The sequence below is a fragment of the Thermobia domestica genome, chromosome 8 (assembly GCF_964235325.1).
Source record: "Thermobia domestica chromosome 8, izTheDome1.hap1.1, whole genome shotgun sequence".
Taxonomy (NCBI): Eukaryota; Metazoa; Arthropoda; class Insecta; order Zygentoma; family Lepismatidae; genus Thermobia; species Thermobia domestica.
The window spans coordinates 229,261,645-229,288,787 of record NC_137461.1 but is presented as its reverse complement, the minus strand read 5'-3'; the positions used below and the strand labels follow the sequence as shown (position 1 = coordinate 229,288,787).

The window sequence follows — 27,143 nt, the reverse complement described above, 5'->3', positions numbered from 1 at the left end:
GCGGTGTATATCAACGTGTATTCATACTTTTCACAATAATTACCCATTTTCAGTACGTTGGATATACAGTGTCGATTCATCACTGATTTTTCCACAAAAAAAAAAAAAGTAAATGATAGTCGACAATGAGATTTGAACCCAGACCCCAGAGTTGACTGTTTTTACCACTTGACCATACGGCCAATATAATAACTGTTCCTCTTGTTTTCGTCTACTTTGTCGCGCGTAGACATTTTGCCTTTTTCTCACAATCGGTATTCATTCTGCACAAATAACTCCCCATTCTGTTCACAGTTCACTAAACCCTCCGTAACATTATACACTGCGTTCTACATTTCACCTCTTACTTGCTTTATTCCCGTGTAAGACAAGAAAAATAAAGACCTCAAGTCTATTAACACTTTGAAGCTTCTTTTAATCATAAATCAGACAGGACTGTCCGTACTCATGGTCGTGCTCTAAATGAGTATCAGTATGAAGAAAATTGTCCTAGTGTTACAATGACTAGTAAAAATCAGAAGGTAAAACTAATTATAGAGAAGTTCTCAGATAACAATAATGGAACATGGGCTGAAGTTGTGTCTAAAAATAGGAAAAAATTGTTAAACAAAAAACTTACTGTAGCTGTTAATCAGAATTTAGGTAGACTTTATAAGAAAAAAAATTCGTAAATTGAACACTGGATGTAGTAACCATAAAGTAGAATTGGTTTCAAATATTAGAAAAAGAGTTTTGTTTGTAACTAGGTTTAGTCCTGATGCCTCTGTTAAAGATGCAGCACGTCAAATCCTTCCAATATACTAAATTGGGAACGAAGTATAAATCTTATTATCTTTTGATATTGAGGTAAATAGTTATGATTACAATGTAATCAATGTTCCAGAAATATAGTTAAGCGGTATCCTTATTGGTCCATTTTATAGGAAGTTAAGAATATTCCCTGATCCGAAGAACTCAATAATTCAAATAGAGATGCAGAAACGATCAAATAACAATATTAAAATTTGGTATCTGAATGTGCAGGGTCTTAGAACCAAAAATCAACTGTTTTTTCTGCTGTTGCCGAACTGTTTGTATGATGCTATGGTTGTGACTGAGATGTATTTTAGTGATCTTCATGGAAGTGAGGATTATTTTCCCAATACTTTTGTTTTAGAGCTGATGGTGTATATGAACCGAATACCTGTGAAAAGAGTGGTGCAGTGTTATGTACTGTCAACAGAAACATTAAAGTGATTAGAAGAACAAATCTTGAAATATTCATTTTTTTTTTAATATATATAAAGCTGGTAAGAACTCACTACTGCTTTGTGTTTATTTCCGCCTGAACTTATCTCTTCATGTGTTTGACAATTTCTTTGGCAATATTTTTAACAATATTAATCCTCTTGAGTATAATATTCTAATACTTGATGGTTATAATATATCTAAAGTTAATTAGACCAATAGAAATTTTCTTTCTGGCATACATTATTATGCCAAATACTAAAGTTTGATCCAATTTTGGTTTGCTCATATCTAATTTTAATTTAACTACTACTAAAAAAGTGGAACCTATTGTAAAACCTGAATCCTTGCATTATCTTCTTTAAATTATTTTCTTTAAACTGGTTTTGTACACTCGATGGTGAAATTTTACCTAGATTTGCTTTTATAGAAGTTATACCGTCGCGTTATTGGCGGTATGTATGGTGTTATACCGTGAGTTAACTGAGATTAACTGAACTGATATATTTCTAGATGAACACGTTAATTTAGCTGTTGAAGCTGTCGAAAACGCAGTAATAGTATCAGCAACATTCCTGTATACAAACCTAAAACTGGGAAGTATCCTATTTGGTATTCCAAGAAACTAATTTCTTAATTAAAATCAAAGATAAAGCATCAAAGATAAAGACAAGAAAACTGAGAGTCCACAGAAAGAATCTCTATCCCCTACCACACAGAACTATATCATTATTATTAATAACGCAGAAAAGTTCACTTGAAGTTCCTACCGAGAAATTCTCAATTATCTTTCTAAATTCCAGAAGCACTGACACAAGTTTAAAAATAAAACCGAAGCAATCAGCGGAGGCGTTAGCTGATTGTGAAGTTCTTCTCGCCAAGTAAATTCATGAAAAATGGCGCAGACACAATTCCAAACAAAATATACGAAGGCGAATTAAAAATTGCTAAAATCTGAGTGACTTAGATCAATACAGTAGTCACAATACACCTTAGTGAATGGATTCAAAACTTCAGGTTACTTGAGGTACCATTTAATATTATTCAATTGAACTGTTCCTAGCTTTCTTTTACTTACCTTATATAGTCATCGACAACAGAAAATAGCGTATGTCAGACTCAAAGTAAATATGCAATGCACTGATTTCTTTTATCGCAGACTGTACAAGCACGAGCAAAAATGCATATCTTCACCTATATTGCCGATACTTTTGCAACAACTTAAATATAACTTTCCTTAGCGTAGACAGAACGTAATTTTGTAACGTCCAAAACATTTAAACTGGCCCATTCGTCCAATTAGACACAACCATAAAAATTTCTCTTGGTCAAATTCTAAATTACTAACACGGTACGTCCTCTTATAAGAATATGAACACAACTAGGTACAACTTTAAAATCATACTTACACTTGGGTATTTTTAAGTTGAAACTATTCCTGTTACACCTTGGTAAGCATCTCAGGGTAACTTATGAAAGAATTTAATTGCAACGTTTTCTCCTAAAACTTAATCACCATCCCCATCTTCTCTCTCCAAACTAGTAAAGAGAGGGTTTCAAAAATTGAATAATTCTGCTTATAGAGAGCTTTAATTTTGTTATTTTGAAAGAACCTGGCGTGGCTTATCACTCTTAACCTAGATTTTAACTAGTACTGTATTTCATACTTCGTATCTATAATCGTTACATCGCATTTCCCAACCTAATGTGATGAATAAATTCAGCAATAAGAAACTGCTGTATTTTTGGCCACTAGTTTTGGTGAAATATTTAAAAATGCATCGAAGTAAATTCTATAAAATAACAGACAAATTCTGACCAAAGCATATATTAACTAATAAATAATAGCGTTACAGTTTCGGCAAATTAACTTTGCCTTCATCAGACACATTATGAAATACAATTTCTAAGATTACAGCTTATATACTTCTTAAAGTGAGAGGAGGTATTCCATGAACCAATCATATTCGTCCTTTCCTTTAACAATTTTTAATTAATACAAATGCAACTTTTAATGATCAACTTTCACTTAAGAGCTAAACTTTTAATTGGCACACCTGTGTATGAATAACTTTCACTTTTGAAAAACATAAACTTTTAATTGTCTATCCGTTGTTCAACACACCTGTTTTAATCTCTTCTTTCTTCTCTGTTTTATCCAATATCTTTCTCCATACCTCATGTATATTTAGTCCGCTATTCCAATTCATAAGTGGGGGCCGCGGTGGCTCAGTGGTACAGCGTTCACCTCTGGTGCTTGGGGTCCCGGGTTCGATCCCAGCCCCCGCCAAGTGAACTTTGTGGTGGACAAACACCGTGTGCGTGGGTTTTATCGGGGTTCTCCCGTTTCCTCCCACTTTCTTCATTCCACCATTTCATCCATTATTCATCATCACCGTCTCCTTTAGCCTAACCGGCATAACCGTGGGACGTAAAACTCAAAGGTTTTTTTTCCAATTCATAAGTTTCTCGCTTCCTTCCTTTCTTATCCATTCTGCCTCTTTCCATTTTCTTATAATGCTTCTTTTCTCCTTTTCCAGCCCCTCTACGCCTTCCCAGTCTATTTCATGTCCTGTCTCCCTTACATGTTTATATATAGCGTTACTATCTCTTTTCAATCGAACGTCGTCCTTGTGCTGTTTAATCCTTTCTTGTAACCTCTTTCCTGTTTCTCCTACATAACTCATATCACATTCTTTGCATTTAATTCTATATACAACCCCTTCATCACTTATTTGAATCTCTGTCACCTTCCTTTTCCTCGTTCGCAATGCATCTAACATTCTTCTGCTACCTTTTCTGTACGTTCTTACTCCTCCTTTTCTCAATAAGTTTTTTAAGACTTCCGTTTTTTCTCCTATGCTCTCTATCCCGAACCATCTTTTCTTTTCTTCTTCTCTATCTTCTCTCACTTCCTTCTGCCTTCTGCCCTCTTCTTTCTTGCTATTCTTCTTCAATATATCCTCACTATATCTATTCTGCATTAATAAACTGTGAAACTGTTCTATGTCTTCTTTTCTCTTCTCGTCATCACTGTCTATCATTCTTATCCTTCTCTCCATGTTTCTAATAAAGTTCCTTTTAGTTCCTTCATCTACATCACTTCTTCTATGGCAATAAACACCTGCTGAACATTGTTTTCTATACCATGTTGTTTCAAATTTCCCTCCTACTTTCCTTATTGTCATATCTAAAAAGTTTATTTTCCCCTCTTCCTCTAATTCTACCTCCAGGCTTATTCCTTTTTCTTTATCTTCTATCCTTCTCACAAATTGCTCGAATTGTCTCTTCGTTCCTTTCCAAATACCTAAACAATCATCCACATACCTGCAAAACATAATCAGTCTTTCGCCTCCTTCTTCTTTAACTTTCTCTTCCCATTTATTCATCTCAATTTCTGATAACACTGGGCTTAATTTCGATCCTATACTTAGTCCTTCCTTTATTTTCACTAATTTTTCTCCTATCGTACACACACTGTTCTCCCATATCAGTTTTAATGCTTTTATCACTTTATCTTTCTTCCATTTCCTTACTGTTCTATTCTCCATTTCTTCTTCCAATACCTTCAAAATATAATCCCTTCTTAAGCTGGGAAACATTGCTTTGACATCTACGCTAAACATCAGTGTTTTCTCATTTCTTCTTCCTACTTTCTCTATCATCCTCTTTACTTCTTCTGTATTCTTAACTCTATTACTTACTTGTTCTCCCCTTATTTCCTCTGCAATTATCTTTATTTCCTCATCTAATGGTTGAAAAATATTCTTTCTGCAATCCATTACTGGTCTCAACTTTACCTCTTTTTTATGTATCTTCGGGAATCCTTTCATATCCGGAATTCTTCCTTTTTCATCTAATAACTTTCTAAAGCCTGCATTCTTCGCATTCTTTATTATCTCCTCTTTAACTTCTTCTTTCATCTTTCTCTCACCTATCACCTCGTATGTCTCGTCGCATAATTCATCTAATTTCTCTTTGTACCATTTTTCTTCCATTACTACTACTGCTCCTCCTTTATCGGCTTGTTGTATAACAATGTCTTTCCTTCGTCTTAAGCTCTTGAATCCTTCTTTCTCTTCTTTTGTAAGATTTCCTATTTGTTTGTTCATATTCTGCCTCACTATAGTAGCAGCTTTTCTCCTTATCGTGTTCCTTTCTTCCTCTTCTTTTATGTCCATAATTGCTTGTTCCACTTATGATTAAAAGGTGTGTTGAACAACGGATAGACAATTAAAAGTTTATGTTTTTCAAAAGTGAAAGTTATTCATACACAGGTGTGCCAATTAAAAGTTTAGCTCTTAAGTGAAAGTTGATCATTAAAAGTTGCATTTGTATTAATTAAAAATTGTTAAAGGAAAGGACGAATATGATTGGTTCATGGAATACCTCCTCTCACTTCAAGAAGTATATAAGCTGTAATCTTAGAAATTGTATTTCATAATGTGTCTGATGAAGGCAAAGTTAATTTGCCGAGACTGTAACGCTATTATTTATTAGTTAATATATGCTTTGGTCAGAATTTGTCTGTTATTTTATAAAAGAAGTTCCAAAGCTAGAATGAGTGGCATTCAGAAGTAAATTCTCAGTGTACGTGTGTGTATCTAAGTTCACTAGAAACAATAAATATAATCCATGTATTATTTTGGTTAGTACTTAATTACAAAGTAAAAAGCACCTTCGACAGTACCATTTCCATGCTAATTCAATACGAAATGAATGTAAACTATTAAACAGTTGGAAAAATGAAGGTAATATACGAAGAAATTGTAGTTGTCATGGTCATACTATAATTGTAGTAATAGTCATACTGGAAGGAAGCAAGTTCATGGTTCACATTGAAATTTTGATATTGATATCCTTGAACTTTCATGACGAAGAAAGTAAATTTTTCCTGACCTGCGACACCGTGAATACTTTTGTTTATAGTCAGGTTTAGAAAAAGATTCATTTTTAATCAGCCGCCATCATTTCTATAAAACCATTCAACGCTGGCCTTTATATTTTTACAACATACTTGCAGCTTACTATCCCACTGTAAATACTTGTTAGGAGGCAAATTTCCTGTGTTCGGAATACAATTAAACATTACTACTAAAAATAATTATATATTAACGTACCTCGGCATTCTGAATACATCCAAACTTATGAAAGTAAACATACCACAATTCGGCGTATCTCTAGCTACAAACCTAACTTATTTTCCTCTTCTCTAGCATCTGAAATTTTCATTTCATTTCCTCTTCTTTCAAACCTTGAAGTTTAAACATCTTTGGTGTTCCTCAAACATCTTTATTTCTAAAGATAGTTATCGTTACAGACCTTTTATCATCATCTTTTCGAATCTCCGTTAATTATTTGAGATGTTCTTTATACTTTCCGTGAGTATCTCTAATGCTTGTTAATATACTTTTAGTAATAAGAACTCTTAAAACTGATTGGATTTTTCCCGATTCTTCTGTGAAATATAGCAATTTCCCTAGTTCTAGACATATTTTGAAGCATTTCTCTGATTTATTTTAATTTCCCTGAATTACCATTTCTTCTCTGACTTTCAAGGCCAATGTGAACCCTGAAATTAAATAGCTTCGCACGGGAAGTGGGTGCGCTAAGACTAAACAACTATTTAGCTCTAACCAGTACAAGACGACTAGCGTTTTATTTATGCAGTATTGCATATCAGTTTGCTCCCAAAATCCTAGAAAAACGAAAAATCGAATCTCAAAATGCGTTGCAAATACCGAACTACTACTACTACTACTAAAAAAAAGAAAAAGTTTTGTTTCTTTCTTTTCTTTAATGATCATAGTTTAAAATTAAAATGGGCTCTATGTTTTGCAACAGAAAACAGTATTATTATTCTCTTTTCTTCACTACAAACAGATTCTCTTTCGATTTCGCATAGTTCGAGCTGAGTAATAACTATTTCCTAGAAAGCCCAATGTTTCATTTAAGGAACTGTTAGATTCTCATGAACACAACCTACTACGCACTACAAACCATATTATTTGAGACTGCCCATAGAATTGATGACAAAGAGACCACATCCACTTCGATATCCTTTCACCTGTAAAGAAAGCGCATCAATGATCTTTCAACATGAAAGACTCTACGTTTCTCTTCTTAAGATTATTAATAAAGACACAGGACTGTAATGGTACTCTTTCTTCTGTCTGTCTGTCTTCTCATAGTTGTTTCATACCATTGGCCAAGAAATACATGTTTATTTTGTTATTCTCTCCTGTTTTGCATTGAAATGGCAAAAGAAAAGTAGAGTTCGGTTTAAAAATTGCAAAATTAACTGGATTCGGGTAGTATTGACTAGAATACAAGTTTGGAAATGAATATTTGTATGAAATTAAGCTATTCAGTTTTTCTCGTAAAAATGAAAGTGCCCCGCTTCTTGAGGGCGTTACGGGTCCAGCACTTAATAAAAGGGTCCACACGGACACGATTAAAACTAGATAGCTAACTGTAAAATGTAAGTTAGTAACACGCTTTTAAAAATATAATTCCCATCATTATCTCTATTTTGTTTTTCATTCTTTTATTTGTCTGTGCTACACGAAAATTAGTTAATATTTATTATTCCATGTCTACGTAAAAGAATAAAGTATATAATAATAATAATAATAATAATAATAATAATAATAGAAAAAGAAGAAGAAAATATCTTTTGAGTTTTACATCCCACGTTTATGCCACCTACATTAAAGGAGACGGTGATGAATAGGAATGGTGGAAGGAAGAAAATGGGAGGAAACGGGAGAACCCCGAGGAAACCCATGCGCACGGTGTTTGTCTGTCCACCACAAAGTACACCTGGCGCGAGCTGGGATCGAACAAAGAACCCCATGCACCAGAAGTGAACGCTCTACCACTAAGTCACCGCGGCCCCCAATAGAAGAAGAAGAAGAAGAAGAATCAGCAATGTTGGTGATATTCATGAAAAGGTGTGACAAAACAAACTACAAAATCTCTGAAAGAATATTTTATTTTAACAGCATTATAACACGATTAAATTACTTTACGCTCTTAGTATTTCTCGTCTCTTTAAAAATATACGTGCAGTACACATATTGTCATTTGTATAACAGAGCTATGACAATTCTATAGACATCACTGAATGACGTTCATTACAATATCTTTTACTCTGTATTTAAGATATAATAAACTTCCACTAATATGTTAAAAAAAAAGCCTTCAGAAATTTAGAAAACATGTTTTCTACTCGTGCAATATTTTATACAGATATAGGATAAGCTGGTAACGACATTCAGGAATGTAGATTAATGTTTGTAAGAAATGTTGACATCAATTTCGTCCTTAAATTTCATTATTTTATCGCTGAATATTTCGAAAAAACGACCCTGCTTACTCATAGTAGCCATAACGTTTGGACCTCGAAGAGATTTCATAAAATAAATCTACAAGACGAAAAAAAAAATGTTCTAGGTGGAAATTAAACGTTTTCTAATATAAATAAAAGAAAATTCGTTTCATATAATAATTTTAACCTGTTTGCATCTTCTAAACTTAATCCTTCAAGCAGATATTTCGATAAGAAGACAAAAATGTTCTGTATCTAAAACAGAAACAAAAACAAAAAAGTTTTGACAATACTTGATTTCTAAATCTCCATGCTTTACAACAAAGCTGAATTACTTTTCTTTCTAATTTTAATAGATTTTCTTTTTTAAGTTTCAAAATTATTCTTATTTTCAGTTACGATCAACAAAATGATTTAAGTAGAAATTTAACTGCGACAATCTTTGAAAATTCTAAATTTAGTGTTTACAATAAAAAAAAAAAAAAAAGTTTACGTAACATGAATATTTTTCTCACTAAATAAAGAACATTTGTAAATATACGCCAATAGTATGTGGCTACCAAAGATTCTTTGTTCCATTAATTTTTTTTCTACACATAAACTGAAGTGACATTACTTTTAACTTGCTAAGTATTATTATTGTGAGAGCAAAGTTTTATTACTCTGAGATTCGAAGACAACTACATTTCCATATGCTACTCAAATTACATAACAAAAACCTGTTATACATTGTGAAAAGTTAAGCATATCACATATTTCTATCACTTTCTAAAAGTGCTAGACACGAGACACTGGGAATTTTCGAACGTACAAATTAAAACACTACAAACACGCATTTACGACTCAGTCTTCCATTATTTTATAATGTTTTTTTTTTTTTCCTTTCTTTAGTGACAAAAGGGTAATAAATAAAACACAAGTAGGTTTAATGAATGTTTTGGTTTCAACTCAGATCACAAGATTACGCACCCTGACGAGCATCTAATTCACTCAACACGATTTCTCGTACATAAATTCCATTTCTAACACCATCACGATAGACGCAAACATGGCACTGGTCATACACGCACATACGCACTGGGTAACTTCTTACATCACATTTGAGGTGGCTGTTCATTCACTTTCAACTACCCGAAGTATCCCCAGTTTTGGTTTCACTCTTCTTTGGAGAAGACTTTTGTGTATCGTCCTTCGACGTCGAGGGAGTGGGTTGATTTGGGTCACTTGCTGCAGTGTCTGAAACAGATAACGTATGACATTTAGTTATGAAAATCACAATAGTAAAACAAATGTCATTTACTGTGAAATAATATATTAAACAATACGCTAATAAGGAATGACATTAAATTTGTGCTAAACTTATACGAGAATTATACATCAAGGATGCACTGACACATAAGGGCTTCACAGTTTCCTTTAGGAAACCTTTTATCACGTGGCATGATTGTCATTCGGACAAAAATATCGCTTTAGGATATGAACGGAACTGAGCAGAATAGCAACTAATGGTGGAATCAAGTGTAAATCGACAAACAGTAGCAAGCACAGGCATAAACACAGAAGCAATTGGGAAAAAGAAAAGAGTGTTTCGTAGACCTTTGAGCAAAAATTTACGACGACTCATCGAATACTTATGTACACTCATGTCCAAAATGATTGTTGCATATCTATAACTGTCTTCTTGCAAGAATATAATTTGATAATGATTTTGCAGGGTACTTTTAATACTGATACTATGTGTATAATCCGGAAATATATATTTGTGGTAAATTTCATTGGAAAAGAATCATGAATACGAAAATTAGAATGAGTAAAACAAAATGTTGTTAAATGAACACGAAAGTTTTATTTTCGTTTTATTGTTCTTATTTACTGCTCTTTTGACATGAAATTTGCCATTTACATGTCTTTGCCGATTATACACATACTAACATTATACGAAATACCGGGCGAATTCGTTATCAAATTATATTCCTACAACAACATATTTATAGACATTCGACAATAATTTTGGACATGAGTGTACCTATGTTCGAGGTGAAACAATGACTCCATGAATATCGGGCGGAAAAGTTAGCTTTTAAAATCCAGAAATGGTAAAAAGAAAATGAACTGAGTGGGTACAACTTGTACAACAAAAACTAAATGTTGAAAGAAGTCAGGCAGCAAAATATTGAAGACGTTTGAATGGGTTAAAACCAAAACAGTATAAATGTATAAAACCAGTTTGCGAGGAAACCGAGTTTAAAGGTTAATTGATCCATATAGTTTCTGAAGAAAAGTGAGACTTAAAAAAAAAAAAAAAAAAAGTAATAAATAGCACATTTTTGCCTAGATATCTTTATCATACTAACTTCGTCGGATCTAGTTCTCATTTATGAACTTAATTAAATCTGAAGCAAAATGTCATTTATACCGCCATGAGATTTATCAATTCAATTAAAGATTTTAATAAAGAAAAAACAGGTCAGAGTGTTTAACAACAGTTTTCTGAATGACTGATAGTACTATGGAAGGAAAAGCAAGTAGTATTAAAAGGAATTTTTCCTACGTCACAGTGAAAAGATTATTGGAGGATCAATAGCGCGTGAGAATTTATCTTTCGCGGTAAGTGATTTGTCCTTGATAACGAATACTATTGGTATCATTTTACATTTTTCAACACAAATTCTGATTCAGAGATAATTGATTTGTAATTTTTAAATGCTCTTGAAATTTTACTATGGCCCTTCGAATTTTCTACCAAAAACAATAGTGGACATGTATAATAGAATCTAATAACAATATACATCAAATCACCTTCATTTATGTCCTATCCCCTTTGTATATTTTTAAGTTTATGAAATTACTTGTACACAGAAAGTAAAACCATTACAATATTCCATAAGGTCTATCTTTATTTCTTTCCTATATGTATTTGGCTGAATTTTGGTAGGCATACATGAATAAAAGTCAAAATGGGGAGGAAGCGGTTCTAAAAAAGTGATTGAAAGAAGTTTGTAAACGAAACGAGTTACAATAATAACTTAAAGGAAAGCAGAAAAATCTCGTATCAATACAAATACGGTACAAGACGCATGTAAAAAAAAAAAAAGAAAGAAAGAAAGAAAAAAAGAAAAAGAAAAAGAAATAAAAAAACGATATTTTTTTATTTTGGGTTGCCAACATTGATCAAGTTGAGCATGTGCAGAAGCATGCCCTAGTCTTCTGTGTTTGCAACGGAAATAGAATCGTCAGACTGGAGTCGCGTACATGCGAGTAGTAATAAGGTGAAGTGAATGCTGTGATACAAAATCACGTCCAATGTGAAGTGAGATTTGTCATGCAATGTCTGAACGTCGAAGGACATAATCCAACTGATATCTATTGGGAATTCTGTGCCATTTACGAACCGACAGTAATGAGTTTCGGGAAGGGCGTTCAAATGTTTATAACGATCAGTGTAACAGAAGTCCTAGTGTTCAGACAGACGATCTGGTGGAATTCATTAATGTGAAAGTGCGATCCAATCTTCGGTGCAAAATAGCTGAGCTCGACAAAGTTTTCAGAAGTGTCTGCGAAAACAGTGCATCGAACTATGACTGACAAGCTGGGTTATCACAAACAATACGCGAGGTGGGTGCCAAATATGCTGACAGACACTCACAAAGAGCAAACAATGACAGTTGCACGTAATTTTTTGGCCCCTTGGGGAAAGGACGGAGATGGTCTCTTTCTGACATTGTGATAGGGAATAAAACCTGGATATCGTACGTCACTGGGGAGTTGAACCAGCAATCAATGCAATAGTAGTAGCACTCTGGTTCTCTTAAAACAAAGAAATTCAAACAAACACCATCAGGTCACAAATAATGGAAACTGTGTTTTGAGACCGAAGGGGCATGATTCTTGTGAAATTCTTGGAACCAGAATGAACAATTACAGCAAATGTGTATTCTCAAACACTGAATAATCTGCGACGTGCCATTCAAAATCGCCAGAGAGAAAATCCTTCGCTCTGGAGTTCTTCTGATCTATGAGAATGCCCACTCATACTCGTACTGTCGAGACAATTCAAAAATTTTAATGGGAACTATTCAATCATTCTTCTTATAGCCACGACCTTGCCTCCAGTGATTTCTCTTTTAATTCATCTGAAGAAGTTGTGTATCGAAGTGTTCCAATGGCACTGAAATGGTCAAAACATCAGTTCTGGACTAGCTTCACTCTCAGGCGGCAGATTTTTACACAGAGAGTGTACGGAAGCTTGTGCCACGCTACCAGAAATGTCTGGAGGTTTATGGTGACTGCATCGAAAAATGGCGAAAGTATACTCTCAATCACAATAAATTTCTTTCCTTTTTTCAATTTCGGTTTTTTTATGTACCTCGTACATATATACGTAGACTTCATCATACACAATAAAAGAGAAGTAGAAATCATAGGTAGAGATCAAAGGGGTACATACAAAAGAAGTACAAAAGGTCAATAAGAAGAAGGATGATTAGGTTTTGCAGACAAAACCCATACTAGTAATAAGGAACGCTTGCTTTAACCAGCACACACAAATATTATTTACCCAGATATCTTGAACAGATGGACAGCTATCATATAGATTATATCATAATTCAGTAAAGGTTTCAATACATCTTAAAGAACGAGAAGGATTTACTCAAATCACAATCTAGTGATGGATGAAATGGATATTCGATTGAAAAATGTTGCCTGCTTTTCTGCTGAGTACACAAGAAATAAAATGTTTAAAAGTTGAGAGATTTGAAAATGAAAAATGGATTCATTAGAGAAAGTGAAGAGAAATATTTCTATTTAGAAGAAATAGAAACAAGACTAGTGAACAGTGAGAGTAGTTAAATTCGGTATCATACAAGTATAGAAGAAAACATAGGATATCAAATTAAAGTTAAGAAGTAGTGGATTAGCTAAAGAAAATGGATGGAAATAAGGTATGGAAACAAGATAGTATCGAGATAGGAAAACAGGTGTACTGGAAACTGAATAATAAATTTTGAACAGAAAAAGAGAAAGTCAGGAAAACACAGTATATTTTTTTTAGAAATGATTACTTCAGAACAGAAGTTCAAAACTATAATGATTTGTATTCTATTTCTCTCTTCCGAAAAAATTAAGGCCATGTTTAGATAGTGAGAGTAAGTATTTTTGTAGTTTATTTCTAAGTATACACACGAAATTCAATCTCATCTCGGGATGATCTTCCTTGTTTTTAGCAACTTTAACTTTCCGAGTACCTTTAATAATAATAATAATAATAATAATAATAATAATAATAATAATAATAATAATAATAATAATAATAATAATATGCGTGTTTGTGTGTGTGTGTGTCATCAGCTTTTCGCATAGAGAGGTGTAACCTAGAGCTACCAAATGTTGGTCATAGACAGAACTTTATCAGATCTAATCACGTACGAAGCCTTTTTTCTTGAATTTTTCGGGTTGATGGAATTTGGGTGTAAAAAATGTATGCATAAAAGGAGAGGATAAATACCCGGAACGACTAATATTAGCGGTAGTGGGTTGGGTTTTGTGTACCTTTCTGCAGCGAGACTATATGAGATGTGGATCTACTGCTTAACGAGGGATTCAATCCACGAGAGTTTCTCCGGATCTCCAGTGCTAAAGACGTGTACGCTAACCATATAGCCACGAGGGAGCTACCGACGTATACTTCTGTCAAATCCACAGTTTTCGGAATTGCTAAAGTGATTAGTGACCATCCTGAAGATATTTAAGCCCAAGTATAGATATTTCGTTTTCGAACTCTGGACACCCGTTCGACAGGTATAGAAGATCAATAGAATTGGAAGAAAAATAAACCCGGGGCCCGGTCAAATGTTACTCTCATCTATTTTGAATGTTACGATAACCAAACATAACATTTTGAAAGAGTGATGATGGCACACTCTCAGACCTCCCTCCAGCTTGTTTCCTCTTTAAAATCATTAGTTGAAAGCTAAATGTCTACATTTAGTGCCTTCAGTATACATTTCTGTATAGAGTACATTCTTCAGTATACATGTTTTATTCAGAACTATCATAAAATGTTTTTAGTTTGATTTTCATACCTTCAAGTGGGCATTCTTTTGCTTTAACCAATATTGTATGCGATGCAATTGTTTTAAGTATTTCGGTATATCTTAAATAAGATTCTTATGCTTTCACGTAACTCATATTTTTCTTACTTCTTTGTCACTGTTTCATGTATCTTCGAACTACATACGGCCCATATACTCCCAGTGAGAGGGCCCATTTTGAAAACCTGAATTAAATTTGTATATAGGATTATTTGATGGAAGTGGGAGACCATGGATGGAAGGACATTTTCAAACATTGGAAAACTAGTAAGGTCCTTTGTCTATATAGAAATTATATGCATAAAAGGAGAGGATAAGTACCCGGAACGACTGATATTAAAGGTGGTGAGTTGGAGTTTTGTCCCTTTCCGCAGCGAGACTATATGAGACGTGGACATATTGTTTAAGGGGGGATCCGAACCACATGAGTTTCTCCGGGAATCAGATCTGAATCTCTAGTGCTAAAGGCGAGTACGCTAACCATATAGCCACGAGGGAGCTACCTAGGGTTTTTGGGATCACTAAAGTGATTGGTGACAGTATTGATGACATTAAAGCCCAAGTTTAGTCAATAAGAGACATGTTAGCTAGTCCTAGAGTTGACTTCGTTATTTGATTACTTTACTTATATTGAGAGGAAAACAGGTGTTATTATTTATTTCACTCATTTCTTTACTTTCAAGAACTTTATCCGCCCCGTGCAAAGAATAGGTATATCAGTTAGTATCATAATAAAAAGATTGTCTTTAATTGCATCTTCCTTATGACTGAACTTTAAGCCTCAACTTCATTTAAATATTATAATGAAGGGAATAAGTACCAATGCTTAAATTTTTATAAGAAAGTAAGTCATAGAAAAATAATAACCCTAACGCTCTTCCCCTTTCCTTTTTAATCTGTATTAGTTAGGACAGTATATTAATGCCTTCATTAGACACATTATTCACATCTTACTCTCTTTTTTTCTACTATTCTCGACCCTCTTGGTTTCCTGCTTTCCTACAAACACTTTCTTAAAATATATATATATATTTGCTGTATCCTAGATATCTTCTTTCTTCTCCTACCCTTTCAAGGCTCGGAGATAATTATATTTGAATAACGCTCATTCTAGCTTCGAAACTACGTATAATTACATAAAAATATCAAAGCAAACCCTATTATTACTAATCCGAGTTACAATTTCAGTAATATATCATTGTTTACATCAAACATAGAAATACGACACAAAAAGATGTAACGTACCGGTTTCCCGGTAACGATACATTGATTATTTTGAAACGCGGTAATCTGTTGTTTATAACTTTTTACTTCTTCTTCTTCTACAAAGTACGTCACTAATCTCAAGGACGATAGTACCAACTCACTTCGTCTCGGAACGAATTCATTTTAATTTCAAAATATTGTTTTGAATGTATACTGTTTTTCCCGATTAATAATTTACGTTATTCTAATATTTAACTTTAATATAATTGGCTAATGTTCCGTAGTTTCAAGGTAATAATGTTATATGGGAAGTTACAAAAGTGACAAAATTAGCTTGTTTTTTGTCAAAACCCAAACAAAAATAATCTATCAGTTGCATATAAAACAAACATAGTTGAAGGGAAAATTAATGAAGAATCAACATAACAAAATATCATTATTATAACATTAACTATATCAAAAGTGACAGATTAACTATATGGGTGCCACCAAAACAATAGCACCAACAACAAACTAATACATGTACTATATCAACACTGCACAGATTAACTATACGAGTGCCGCCAATGTTATAGAACAAACAAAAGAGTGAGTTTAACTATACGGGGGCCATCAGACAATAGAATAGGCAACAAAATAATCAATGTATCGTTACCGGAAAACCGGTAGGTTACATTTTCCCCGATGGCCAAAAAAATAATAAGAAGAATTATTATTTTTTTATTTGAAATCTTTAAGCAATTCTTCTCGTTTCTCTATTGAACAATCAAAAAGTTTTATGTTACATAAATTTTGTGCTGGTACTTCTCTCCCCTTTATATAATTTAACCAAACAGAGTTATTGTGTAATTTTGTTAACACATAAGGCCCAGTGTAAACAGGCATATACTTATGTGTAATCTTCTTAAAAGCATCAGAAAGAAAATGTGTTCGGACCATCATCAAATTTCCTTCTTTAATCTCTACCAAACGATTAGAACTCTTTTGCAAATTTCTTTTTCTTTTTGAGAATAGTCGAGGTTCCACTTGTATATAACGCCTCGAATTCTCCACACTCTGCAATTCTGGGGGCCAAGGAAATCGTTCGCGAAACCTATCAACTGCTGAGAAAGAAATAAATAATTCCGCAGGCGTACATTTAATAGTGCTATTGTACGAATAATTAAGTAAGTCCTGCGCAGGTTTTAACACGGTTTTCCATTTCGTATGGTTATTTTTACACATCAATCTTATTATTCGGTTCAACTCACGATGAGAACGTTCTACGATCCCGTTCGCCTTCGGGTTGTATGAAGAGATTAGAATATGGTGAATTCGATGCTCATTACAAAAGGTTTTCCACTGTTGCGAAACAAACTGTGGTCCTTTATCAGATACAATGTGAGTCGGATACGGATACAAGTAGAAATATTCCCTTTCTAATGTTCTGATGATTTACGCAGTGGTTGCCGTTTTCAAAGGTAAGTAGCAAATAAAGCGAGTGTATACATCCACAATAGATAAAACATAATAATAGCCATAGCTACAAGGGAGCTTTCCTACGAGGTCAATACATAATTTTTGATGCGGCTTCTCTGCAGTGATATGAAGGTCTTCACGAGTAACAATCCGATTCGAGAATTTGGTTTGAGCACACACTTCACAATTGTTTATAAATTTTCAAAATGTTCGTTTCTGATATTTCCAAAAAATAACTCTCGAGCTAATTTAATGCATTTATTGACACCAAAATGTCCGGTCTCATGAATACGTCTAATTACTTGTTCAGTTAACTTCGCAGGAATTACTAACAGCCAACGCTTTAGTTTAGAATTTTGAATATATATTAAATTATTCACTATTCGAATCCGATCATTTATAGCTCCGGTATCTTACTTCGTTTTCAATTCACAACAATAGTCATCTACTGTTTGCAAGGATGCTAACTCCTCGACCTCAAACCATGTGTTAGCATCGTAGTGTATGAAATTTATGTGATATTCTTCCGATTCGGTCGGCAGCTCAGGAGTATTTCTACTCAAGATACCCGCTATTTTATTATCAATCCCTTTTATATGCTCGAATCGGAGATCGAAACGTTGTAATTTTAACAAAATCTTAGTAGTTCTAGGGTCGAGATTTTGCAGAGTAAATGCATAAGTCACTGCCTTATTGTCGCAATGCACTGTAACTTCTCTACCTATTATGTAATACGCAAAATGTTCACATAAAAATAGGACTGCTAATAATTCTAATTGAAACACAGAATATGATACTTCATATAATTTTAGTTTACGGCTAGCATATTCGATTACAAAAAGCTCTCCATTTTCATCATATTGACCAAGGTAACCTGCTAAATTTTCCAAAGATGCGTCCGAGAATAAATGAAAAGACTTAGTGAAATCAGGTTGACTGAGGGCTGGAGGTTCACTCAACAACCTTCCCAATTGTTCGAATCGTTCTAACAATTCCTCGGTCAAACAATACATCCGATCCTTTTTTAAAAGTTCGAAGAAAGGTTCAGTTAATGCAGCGAATTGAGGAATGAATTTCCTTCTCCAGGAAAGAATTCCTAAGAAAGATCGCAATTTTTTCTTGGTTCTCGGGATTGGAAAATACCTAATTGCTTCGTTCTGCTTCGGATTCGGTTTTAATTCCGTTCCACTCACGACATGTCCTAAAAATAAAATTTAAGTCTGTTTAAACTGGCATTTTTTAAAATTTAGAGCAAAATTCCCAAAAGTTAAAATTTTGAATAATTTTTCTAAATGACGAAAATGTTCAACTAAATCTGGACTATAACATAACAAATCGTCGAGATACACAACTACGAAATATCGAGTGTTTAATCCGAAGTATGCATTCATAATATTTTGGAAAATACTAGGGCTCGACTTGAGTCTCATCAGTAACACACATAGTACATATTGACGACCAAGGTATATGAAACTTGTATACTGAAACGCATCCGAATGTAGTTTTACCCCGTAGTATCCCATAGTAGCATCCATGGAACTAAAGATTTTGGCACCTGAAATTCGTGTCAGTATCTCACTAATAGGTTCCACTTGGGTTTTAGGGCTAATTACCTTTTCGTTCAGTAAGCGAAGATCGATCACTGGTCTAACGCCCCCTGATGTTTTTCTGACACAGTGGATAGGGTTTCTATAGCTACTGGGGTGTTCTTTCGCTATCCCGAGCTTAATCCATTTATCCAACTCTCTCGAACTCTTGTTGCATGGCCTGGGGAATGGGATAAATTTTTCCCACCACAGGTTCCTGATCAATGAGCTCAATTTTATAAGAAGCACAACGGTTAGGTTTCGGATATTCACAAAACAGATGTTTGTATTTGATTAGTAATGTTTGTAATTGTAATTTAGTATCAATATCTAAATCTTCCCGTTTATTAATATATTCTATAATTTCTAATTCCGAAATTTCACCATAATCTACACTCTGTTCATCAGAAAAGGAAAAAACATCACATTGATTGCCAATCAATTGAGGACTATCTACCTGAACTAATAATATTTTTGAATACGAGAGATCTAGAGTCACCTTTTCTTGATTATTGTTTTTCAAGATTAATTTTCTATTAGAGCTATCTAAAACTACGTGAAATTTTGCGAAAAACGGTGATCCTAACAACAGCCCTGCTTTCATATCTTTTACAACGAACACAGGCACATTGAAAAGATTATCCTGAATATTCAGGGTCAACTCTAGTAATCCCATTACTGGGAAACTATCCTTTCCAGCAAACGCGTTTAAGTGAACACTGGGCACAGGTTTAAGCTTGGCATTACGGAAAGAATGTAATTGTAGCCAAATATTATAATTTAACAAATTTAGCTCAGCTCCTGTGTCCAAGATACACTTTATTTGTAGTTCCCCCACTCTACAGCTTACCGAAGGTGATGGAAATATTTCAAATTCTCGCTGCGTTACGTCCTCTTCCTCTTCCCTGAGAACAAAATAAGTTAGTAATTTTAAAGAAGGTGATTCAATAGCTTTCCGAACATCAAAGCTTTTATTTGTAAATTCAAATTCATAATTTCCACCTAAATTTTGTTTTGGGGAGAGAAGTTGGCTAGAGCAGTCATCGTCTCCCCTTAAGGACGACTCCTCAACAGGTTTTCCGAAGCCAGAGAAGAATTACCCGTAAACGCAGAAGTGCGGTTATTATTTGTTGACCCTACAGTGACTGAAGGATAGGGTGGATTCAACGTTGATGTAACCGAAGTTACAATCGGCATATTTGGGGAGAAATGAGAACTAACTACTGGTACCGGAGGATATTGCCCAAATGGTTTCAGATTATACATCCCAGGCACCAGGTAAGGGATTGGTCCATTCCCATACATCATAGGGAAGTGTTGAGCTTCTATCATAGGTCTGATTCTATTACCTTCATTCACCCCCCAATTAGATTTTTGATTCTTACTTCTCCTCCAATTTCTACGTTGTCTTCCGTTAAAATTTCTAAAATTTTGACTATTTAACATATTCTCCTTCCCAGAACTATCTTTGTTCATAGGGTCGGTTTGAACGGCATTATCAATCCGGGTTTGTTTAGATTGGTCTATAAAAGTTTTTCGTATTTGTAGTTTCCTATTCTGAAATTTCACGCCACTTAAATTTTCCTGATTACTATTAGGGTTGCATTGTAGCTCAGCTATTCTGAGTATTAGGTCTTGGACAGTGCTAACAGATCCTAATTTGAGGACTTTTGATTCTTCGCTAGGAAGACAATCTAAAACTAAATCTTTCAACTCTTGGACAGGTGGCGAGGTAACTATGGAATTGTATGTTTCAACAATATACCGAACAAAATCTAATAATGAGGCATATTTGTTTTTGTCATATCGTAACGAAGAGAGCCGGCGCTTTTGTGCCCTCTCCATGCGTTCCGATAGGTATTGCAGTTTGAACAAGTTCACAAAATCTTGGAAAGTTTTAATCCGACCTATCACACTTCTGTACCAAATCTTCGCGGACTTCTCTAAACAACGAGCAATTATATACATGCGATCTTGGTCAGTTAATACATACATGTTCATGGTATGTATTAAATCATCAAGGAAAATCTGGGCAACACCCTGAGTCATTTGTCCATCGAATCGCGGGAAATGGTGTAATTCACGCAAATAAGATCCGGCGCACATTTTATGTGATGGACTGTTTTGCCAATTCATATCTTCTTTACTTTGACCTGAGATTTCTATACCTACTCTATCATCTACCGTTCCAACCTTTCGACAATGATGGACACCTGTTTCTTGACACGAAGTTCTCTTTTTAACATTGTTACGCGTATGTTTAATCTGAGCGGTGTTCTTTCCTTCATCCGTATCTGACGAAGAAAGGTTCAATTGCACATATTCTCTTTCGCGGCTCGTTTGAGTTTCACCTAATTCAAATGCTTGATTCTCATTACTCTCGTTGAATATATTACATTCAATTCCGTTAACTTCTGACACCATTCCTACAGGATTTTGAATATCGTTACTTGCCTGATTATTTCGTCTATTTCCTACCTGTTCGAACGGTTCGCGAGACAAATTTTCGTAGTCAACCTTCTCCTCATCCATTTGCTTTATCAATAGTTGTTTTAAGTTTTCTGTATTCTGTTTGCATTGTTCCCTTCCATGTCTATACGCGTCAATCACGTCCCTTTCCAACACTTTTATTCTGTTTACCGTTTTTTTGTTCAACTCACGATATTTGCGGTTCTCTTCAGTTTGCTGCTCTTTTACACCCTTTAATTCAGTTTCTGTGTTTATACTAATTCTACTAATCTCTACTTTCAATTCTAATATTTCTTTCTTAACATCATTCAATTTACCATCCATGTTTTCACTCGATTGTTGCAGGTCAGTGTTCAAAGTATCGAAATCTAACCTAACCTTACCCAAATTTTCACCAATATCACTTATTTCTTTGGAAAAACTATCCTGGATATTTTCTATACTCTCCGAAAATTTAGCTTTTGTCTCATTAATCTCTAATTTAAGTTGTGACACTTCATTATTCAATTCAACTTTCATAGAGGAAAATGATTCTTTTAAAAACACAATGTCATTACTCATTCTGGACATATCAGATTTTAGATCACTTATGCTTATCGCCATGTTGTTACCAATTTCAGAGCTTAATGAAGACATTTTATTATCTATTTTTGTTACTAGTCCTATAATAAGAGATTTTATAGTTTCTAGAAGAGGTCCCCCATCTATCTCAATTCTCGGCACTGATTGTGCAGGCTTTGGATTGACACCAGTAGTGTTTTGATTCACACCGGCACTAACTACATCACCAGCACATTCATCATTACTTAAGTCCTTTTCTCGTTGGATCTGACATTCCGCACAATACCAATCCTTCTCAGTTTGTTTCATAATTTCTAACTCACTAGAAGTTAGTCCAATACAATTTACATGAAAACATTTTTGACATTGTTCACAGCTAATGAATAATCTGTCTTTTGAGTTATCTCTATCACCACAATACCCACATTTTTCTAGTTCATGTTGACTGATTTCCTCTTCACTCATCTTTACATATTATTTGAGTCACGCATCTCCTACATCTCCCATAAAAATCTCCACTAGTCCTAACTACAAGATCTTACACCAGTAATACATATTCTAGTTATTAAAAAAATCTTATTTATCCTGAAGCTGAAAGGTCGCCAATTTTGAAACGTACCTCTCCCTCCTTACAGATAGGAGAAAGAAGACGATTTATTTATTATGATTAATCACGATATCAGAAGGAATATAGAAACCACTTTATAACGCTTACTTTCCATCCATGAAAGAAAAAAAAATAATACCGGAATCAGATAGTCACTTTCTGACACCTTATCGTTTGTAGTTATTTAAACTCACTGTTTCAGATATTTACAATTTAATTTGCATAAAGAAAACCGAAAAAAAGAAATAGAAAAAAATTCATATCGATAGTTATTTAACCCAGGTCCTTTCTAGAATTGTACACCAGCAGTAAGATCTGTGAAGAAATCCTTTATCTTATTTTTTTTATAGTTTTGTATTTGCAAATATATATTAGTTACGTATGACACAAAAAATATATGTATATATGCATTCATGCAAGAACACGCTTATTTGATAAATAAGGTTGATTTAAACAAATTACTTTTATTGTTCCAGATAATATCAATGCTACAAACCAGAAATACAACGAGGACTCATAATAGCTTCAGCAGAAATTAACTATGATCGTATCACCGACTTCATTCTATACAAGATCATATTTTCATCATAATTCTGAGAATGTTCAAATTTTGAGTTTATCACTCAGTTGTATTCCAAAGACTTAATAAATTTAGAAACACTACAATATTTTACTTTCATTTCTTTAGCTAGATCACACACATTTGAGTTTTGTTAGTTATAATATGATAAGTAGTCATCTACGGAATATTACTAAGACTGACTAAACACGTTACATATACATGTACGTCATAAAATTGATATGGGCTGATCCGATCCAATAGCTTTATAATCATTTTAATATGCGTCTCAAACAATGAGTGAATCCCACCAAACCTAACCACTAGCCAGGTATGCAGGAAGTGTATTAGCGGTACGCATTGCTACAAACTGCTTGCCATATTTATCAATTCATTTCAAAGCAGGAGCAGGAGCATATACTAATCCAGCCATACACTAAAATACACTACAACTACTTCGTGATGATGATTTATGAACTATCTACAAATGACATGCAACTACAAAAAAGAAATCCAATAAATGAAATATCTGACATCGAGAGCACGCATTTGCAAATGTTTATCACAACTTGCTTTTCACAGTAACAATTATTTATATTCAGATCAGCACCATTAATCAATCTAATCTAAATAATGAGTCAGTCTTAATACATGAAGAGCAACAAACCAAAACTGAACTCCCCTTTAAATAAACACGTAAAGTTACTGTTGACCTAGATATTTACGTGATGAAAGCTGTTTCCGAGATGTAACGGTAATATCATTCACAGTGATCATGGCTAATGATAATACGGACAACGAAACAAATTTTGATTGAAGTTGACAGACTGCTATTATAATCAAGTATTATTAAATTTCATTCTAGTGGAGAGATGTATAGGAAATGCGTAAGATGCGTGACGCAACACTGATTTAACTATACATCGTAATGCAAAACCTTTCCATATTTAATCGAACTGATTTTATCATAACAGTTAATGTTCATACTAGTGGGTTGCTATGGTGATGTTATGGTTGTAGCCTACGAGGCGCCATCTTAAGTTGGCAGCTTCAATCAAAATTTGTTTCGTTGTCCGTATTATCATTAGCCATGATCACTGTGAATGATATTACCGTTACATCTCGGAAACAGCTTTCATCACGTAAATATCTAGGTCAACAGTAACTTTACGTGTTTATTTAAAGGGGAGTTCAGTTTTGGTTTGTTGCTCTTCATGTATTAAGACTGACCCATTATTTAGATTAGGTTGATTAATGGTGCTGATCTGAATATAAATAATTGTTACTGTGAAAACCAAGTTGTGATAAACATTTGCAAATGCGTGCTCTCGATGTCAGATATTTCATTTATTGGATTTCTTTTTTGTAGTTGCATGTCATTTGTAGATAGTTCATAAATCATCATCACGAAGTAGTTGTAGTGTATTTTAGTGTATGGCTGGATTAGTATATGCTCCTGCTCCTGCTTTGAAATGAATTGATAAATATGGCAAGCAGTTTGTAGCAATGCGTACCGCTAATACACTTCCTGCATACCTGGCTAGTGGTTAGGTTTGGTGGGATTCACTCATTGTTTGAGACGCATATTAAAATGATTATAAAGCTATTGGATCGGATCAGCCCATATCAATTTTATGACGTACATGTATATGTAACGTGTTTAGTCAGTCTTAGTAATATTCCGTAGATGACTACTTATCATATTATAACTAACAAAACTCAAATGTGTGTGATCTAGCTAAAGAAATGAAAGTAAAATATTGTAGTGTTTCTAAATTTATTAAGTCTTTGGAATACAACTGAGTGATAAACTCAAAATTTGAACATTCTCAGAATTATGATGAAAATATGATCTTGTATAGAATGAAGTCGGTGATACGATCATAGTTAATTTCTGCTGAAGCTATTATGAGTCCTCGTTGTATTTCTGGTTTGTAGCATTGATATTATCTGGAACAATAAAAGTAATTTGTTTAAATCAACCTTATTTATCAAATAAGCGTGTTCTTGCATGAATGCATATATACATATATTTTTTTTGTGTCATACGTAACTAATATATATTTGCAAATACAAAACTATAAAAAAAATAAGATAAAGGATTTCTTCACAGATCTTACTGCTGGTGTACAATTCTAGAAAGGACCTGGGTTAAATAACTATCGATATGAATTTTTTCTATTTCTTTTTTTTCGGTTTTCTTTATGCAAATTAAATTGTAAATATCTGAAACAGTGAGTTTAAATAACTACAAACGATAAGGTGTGTCAGAAAGTGACTATCTGATTCCGGTATTATTTTTTTCTTTCATGGATGGAAAGTAAGCGTTATAAAGTGGTTTCTATATTCCTTCTGATATCGTGATTAATCATAATAAATAAATCGTCTTCTTTCTCCTATCTGTAAGGAGGGAGAGGTACGTTTCAAAGAACTTAAGACTGTGAAGAAAGGAGTAAGATTTGGATAATGTGTCTCGTGAAGGCAATAATATATTGTTTAAATTGTACACAGACTAGTAGTACCAATTATTTGCTTTGGTTACATTTTATTTCTTAAGTTTTCTATAATTTAAAGGTAGTGTGAGCAGAATTTTATGTCTAATTTTAAAACTGAGTACTTTTAGTGCGGGGAGTAGTTAAACATTTGAAGTTCGTTTACCTTAAACTGTATGTAAATGAGAAACTGCAACCGATAACTGAATTTTATATATTCTGCGCAGACCACAGTTATGAATGATCAATTTAAATGTACAAGTATTAAATTAGCGAAAACATTATTAGGGGTCAACAGTAACTTACGTGTTCCTAAAAGGAACTTTCATGCTTGTAGTAATTATTTTCTCGCTTATACGCTATCAAAATATAGCGAAAGATTATCTACATTTAATAAATACAAGGTGACCATAATGTCTTTCTGAAAAATCAAATTTGTAGTGTGTAAATTACAATTGAATTTTTTTACAAATACAACATAAATCTATAGATATCAATAAATAATTACAGCTTAGTAAATTGTAGATTTTACACGAAGTTAGTTAGTTAAAAAGCTTAACAAATCCTGAACTTAAGAGGTCATCTGAGTAAGTATAGGCCGTGAGACTGTAACATCATGGAGTTCACAAGAATACATACTTTTTATAACATTTTTTTTATATCCACCCCAAACAAAGTATCCGTTTAGGAACTATGACAATCGAATTACGTCAGAACCATGTAGTTTGTTTTACTAGTAGGAAGATAACTTTTATTGTAAACTTGTTCGCTGCTTTCCTCATTTATTCTGTGATATTTACATAGAACAGGTAATTATAATAATCTCAATATTTACGTATGTACATACTCACGAATCCATGACGCTTTGTAAATGTCAACGACAAGGAAGTTCCATCTATGTTTACCTGTCTCTTGAGAAGATTGTATCTTGCATCGAACTTACAGCAGTATGAAGTCTTCCCATCACATATGATATCATTATTAAAGTTAAAAAAGACCTTTAAGGTAAAGCGCAAGTAAGGTAAAGCGAGGATACTTCCACTTATTACTACCATTAGCAAGATCACGAATGATCAAGAAATCTATATACGGTAGCATTTAAGCACCAGCTAACAAATCTTCGTCAATAGATAATGGATGGAGTGCGAACTACTGCTGCGTGACGCTTCTAGGCAGGCCTTGAATGAGAACATCAAGACAGGGGAGATTGAGAGAATTTTAGGACGGCTACCTTGAGTTCCCTTTGTATTTCGGATTGCGTATTTTTTGAACGTCTGAAATTTTCAGAAGAGCTGAGATCCCCTGTATTGGGTCAGGTCCTAGCTAGGGCTTATTTCCATACATTTTTCTCAACATTGAGGAACTATCAGAACTCTTTAAGAATCATGCATTACAAAAATACGATCATTTTTGTTACATAGTAGTTTCATGACAGATCTCAGATATCTAAACAACAAACTTCAGCAGGCGAAAAAGGCATTCGAAGAAAAACAAAAACTTCCAACCGAAAACATTAACACAGAACATATGAAAAGCAAATGAGTGCATATGTATGG

General features: G+C 33.8%; 2 protein-coding genes across 6 annotated transcripts in view; both read right to left on the bottom strand.

Annotated features, from left to right (window-relative positions):
* Nucleotides 1-5,408, bottom strand: part of LOC145692493 (uncharacterized) — a 154,862-nt gene extending 149,454 nt beyond the window's left edge. The window contains exon 1 of the mRNA XM_081767801.1: nucleotides 4,555-5,408. Coding sequence (XP_081623927.1) covers nucleotides 4,555-5,408 — 854 coding nt within the window. The remainder of the gene's footprint in view (nucleotides 1-4,554) is intronic.
* A 3,173-nt stretch (nucleotides 5,409-8,581) lies between these two features.
* LOC145693464 (uncharacterized) overlaps nucleotides 8,582-27,143 on the bottom strand; it is a 622,508-nt gene continuing 603,946 nt past the window's right edge. For all 5 annotated transcript variants that reach the window (XM_081769494.1, XM_081769493.1, XM_081769492.1 and 2 more), the window contains one exon: nucleotides 8,582-9,793. In XM_081769494.1, coding sequence (XP_081625620.1) covers nucleotides 9,681-9,793 — 113 coding nt within the window. In that variant the 3' untranslated portion in view covers nucleotides 8,582-9,680. The remainder of the gene's footprint in view (nucleotides 9,794-27,143) is intronic.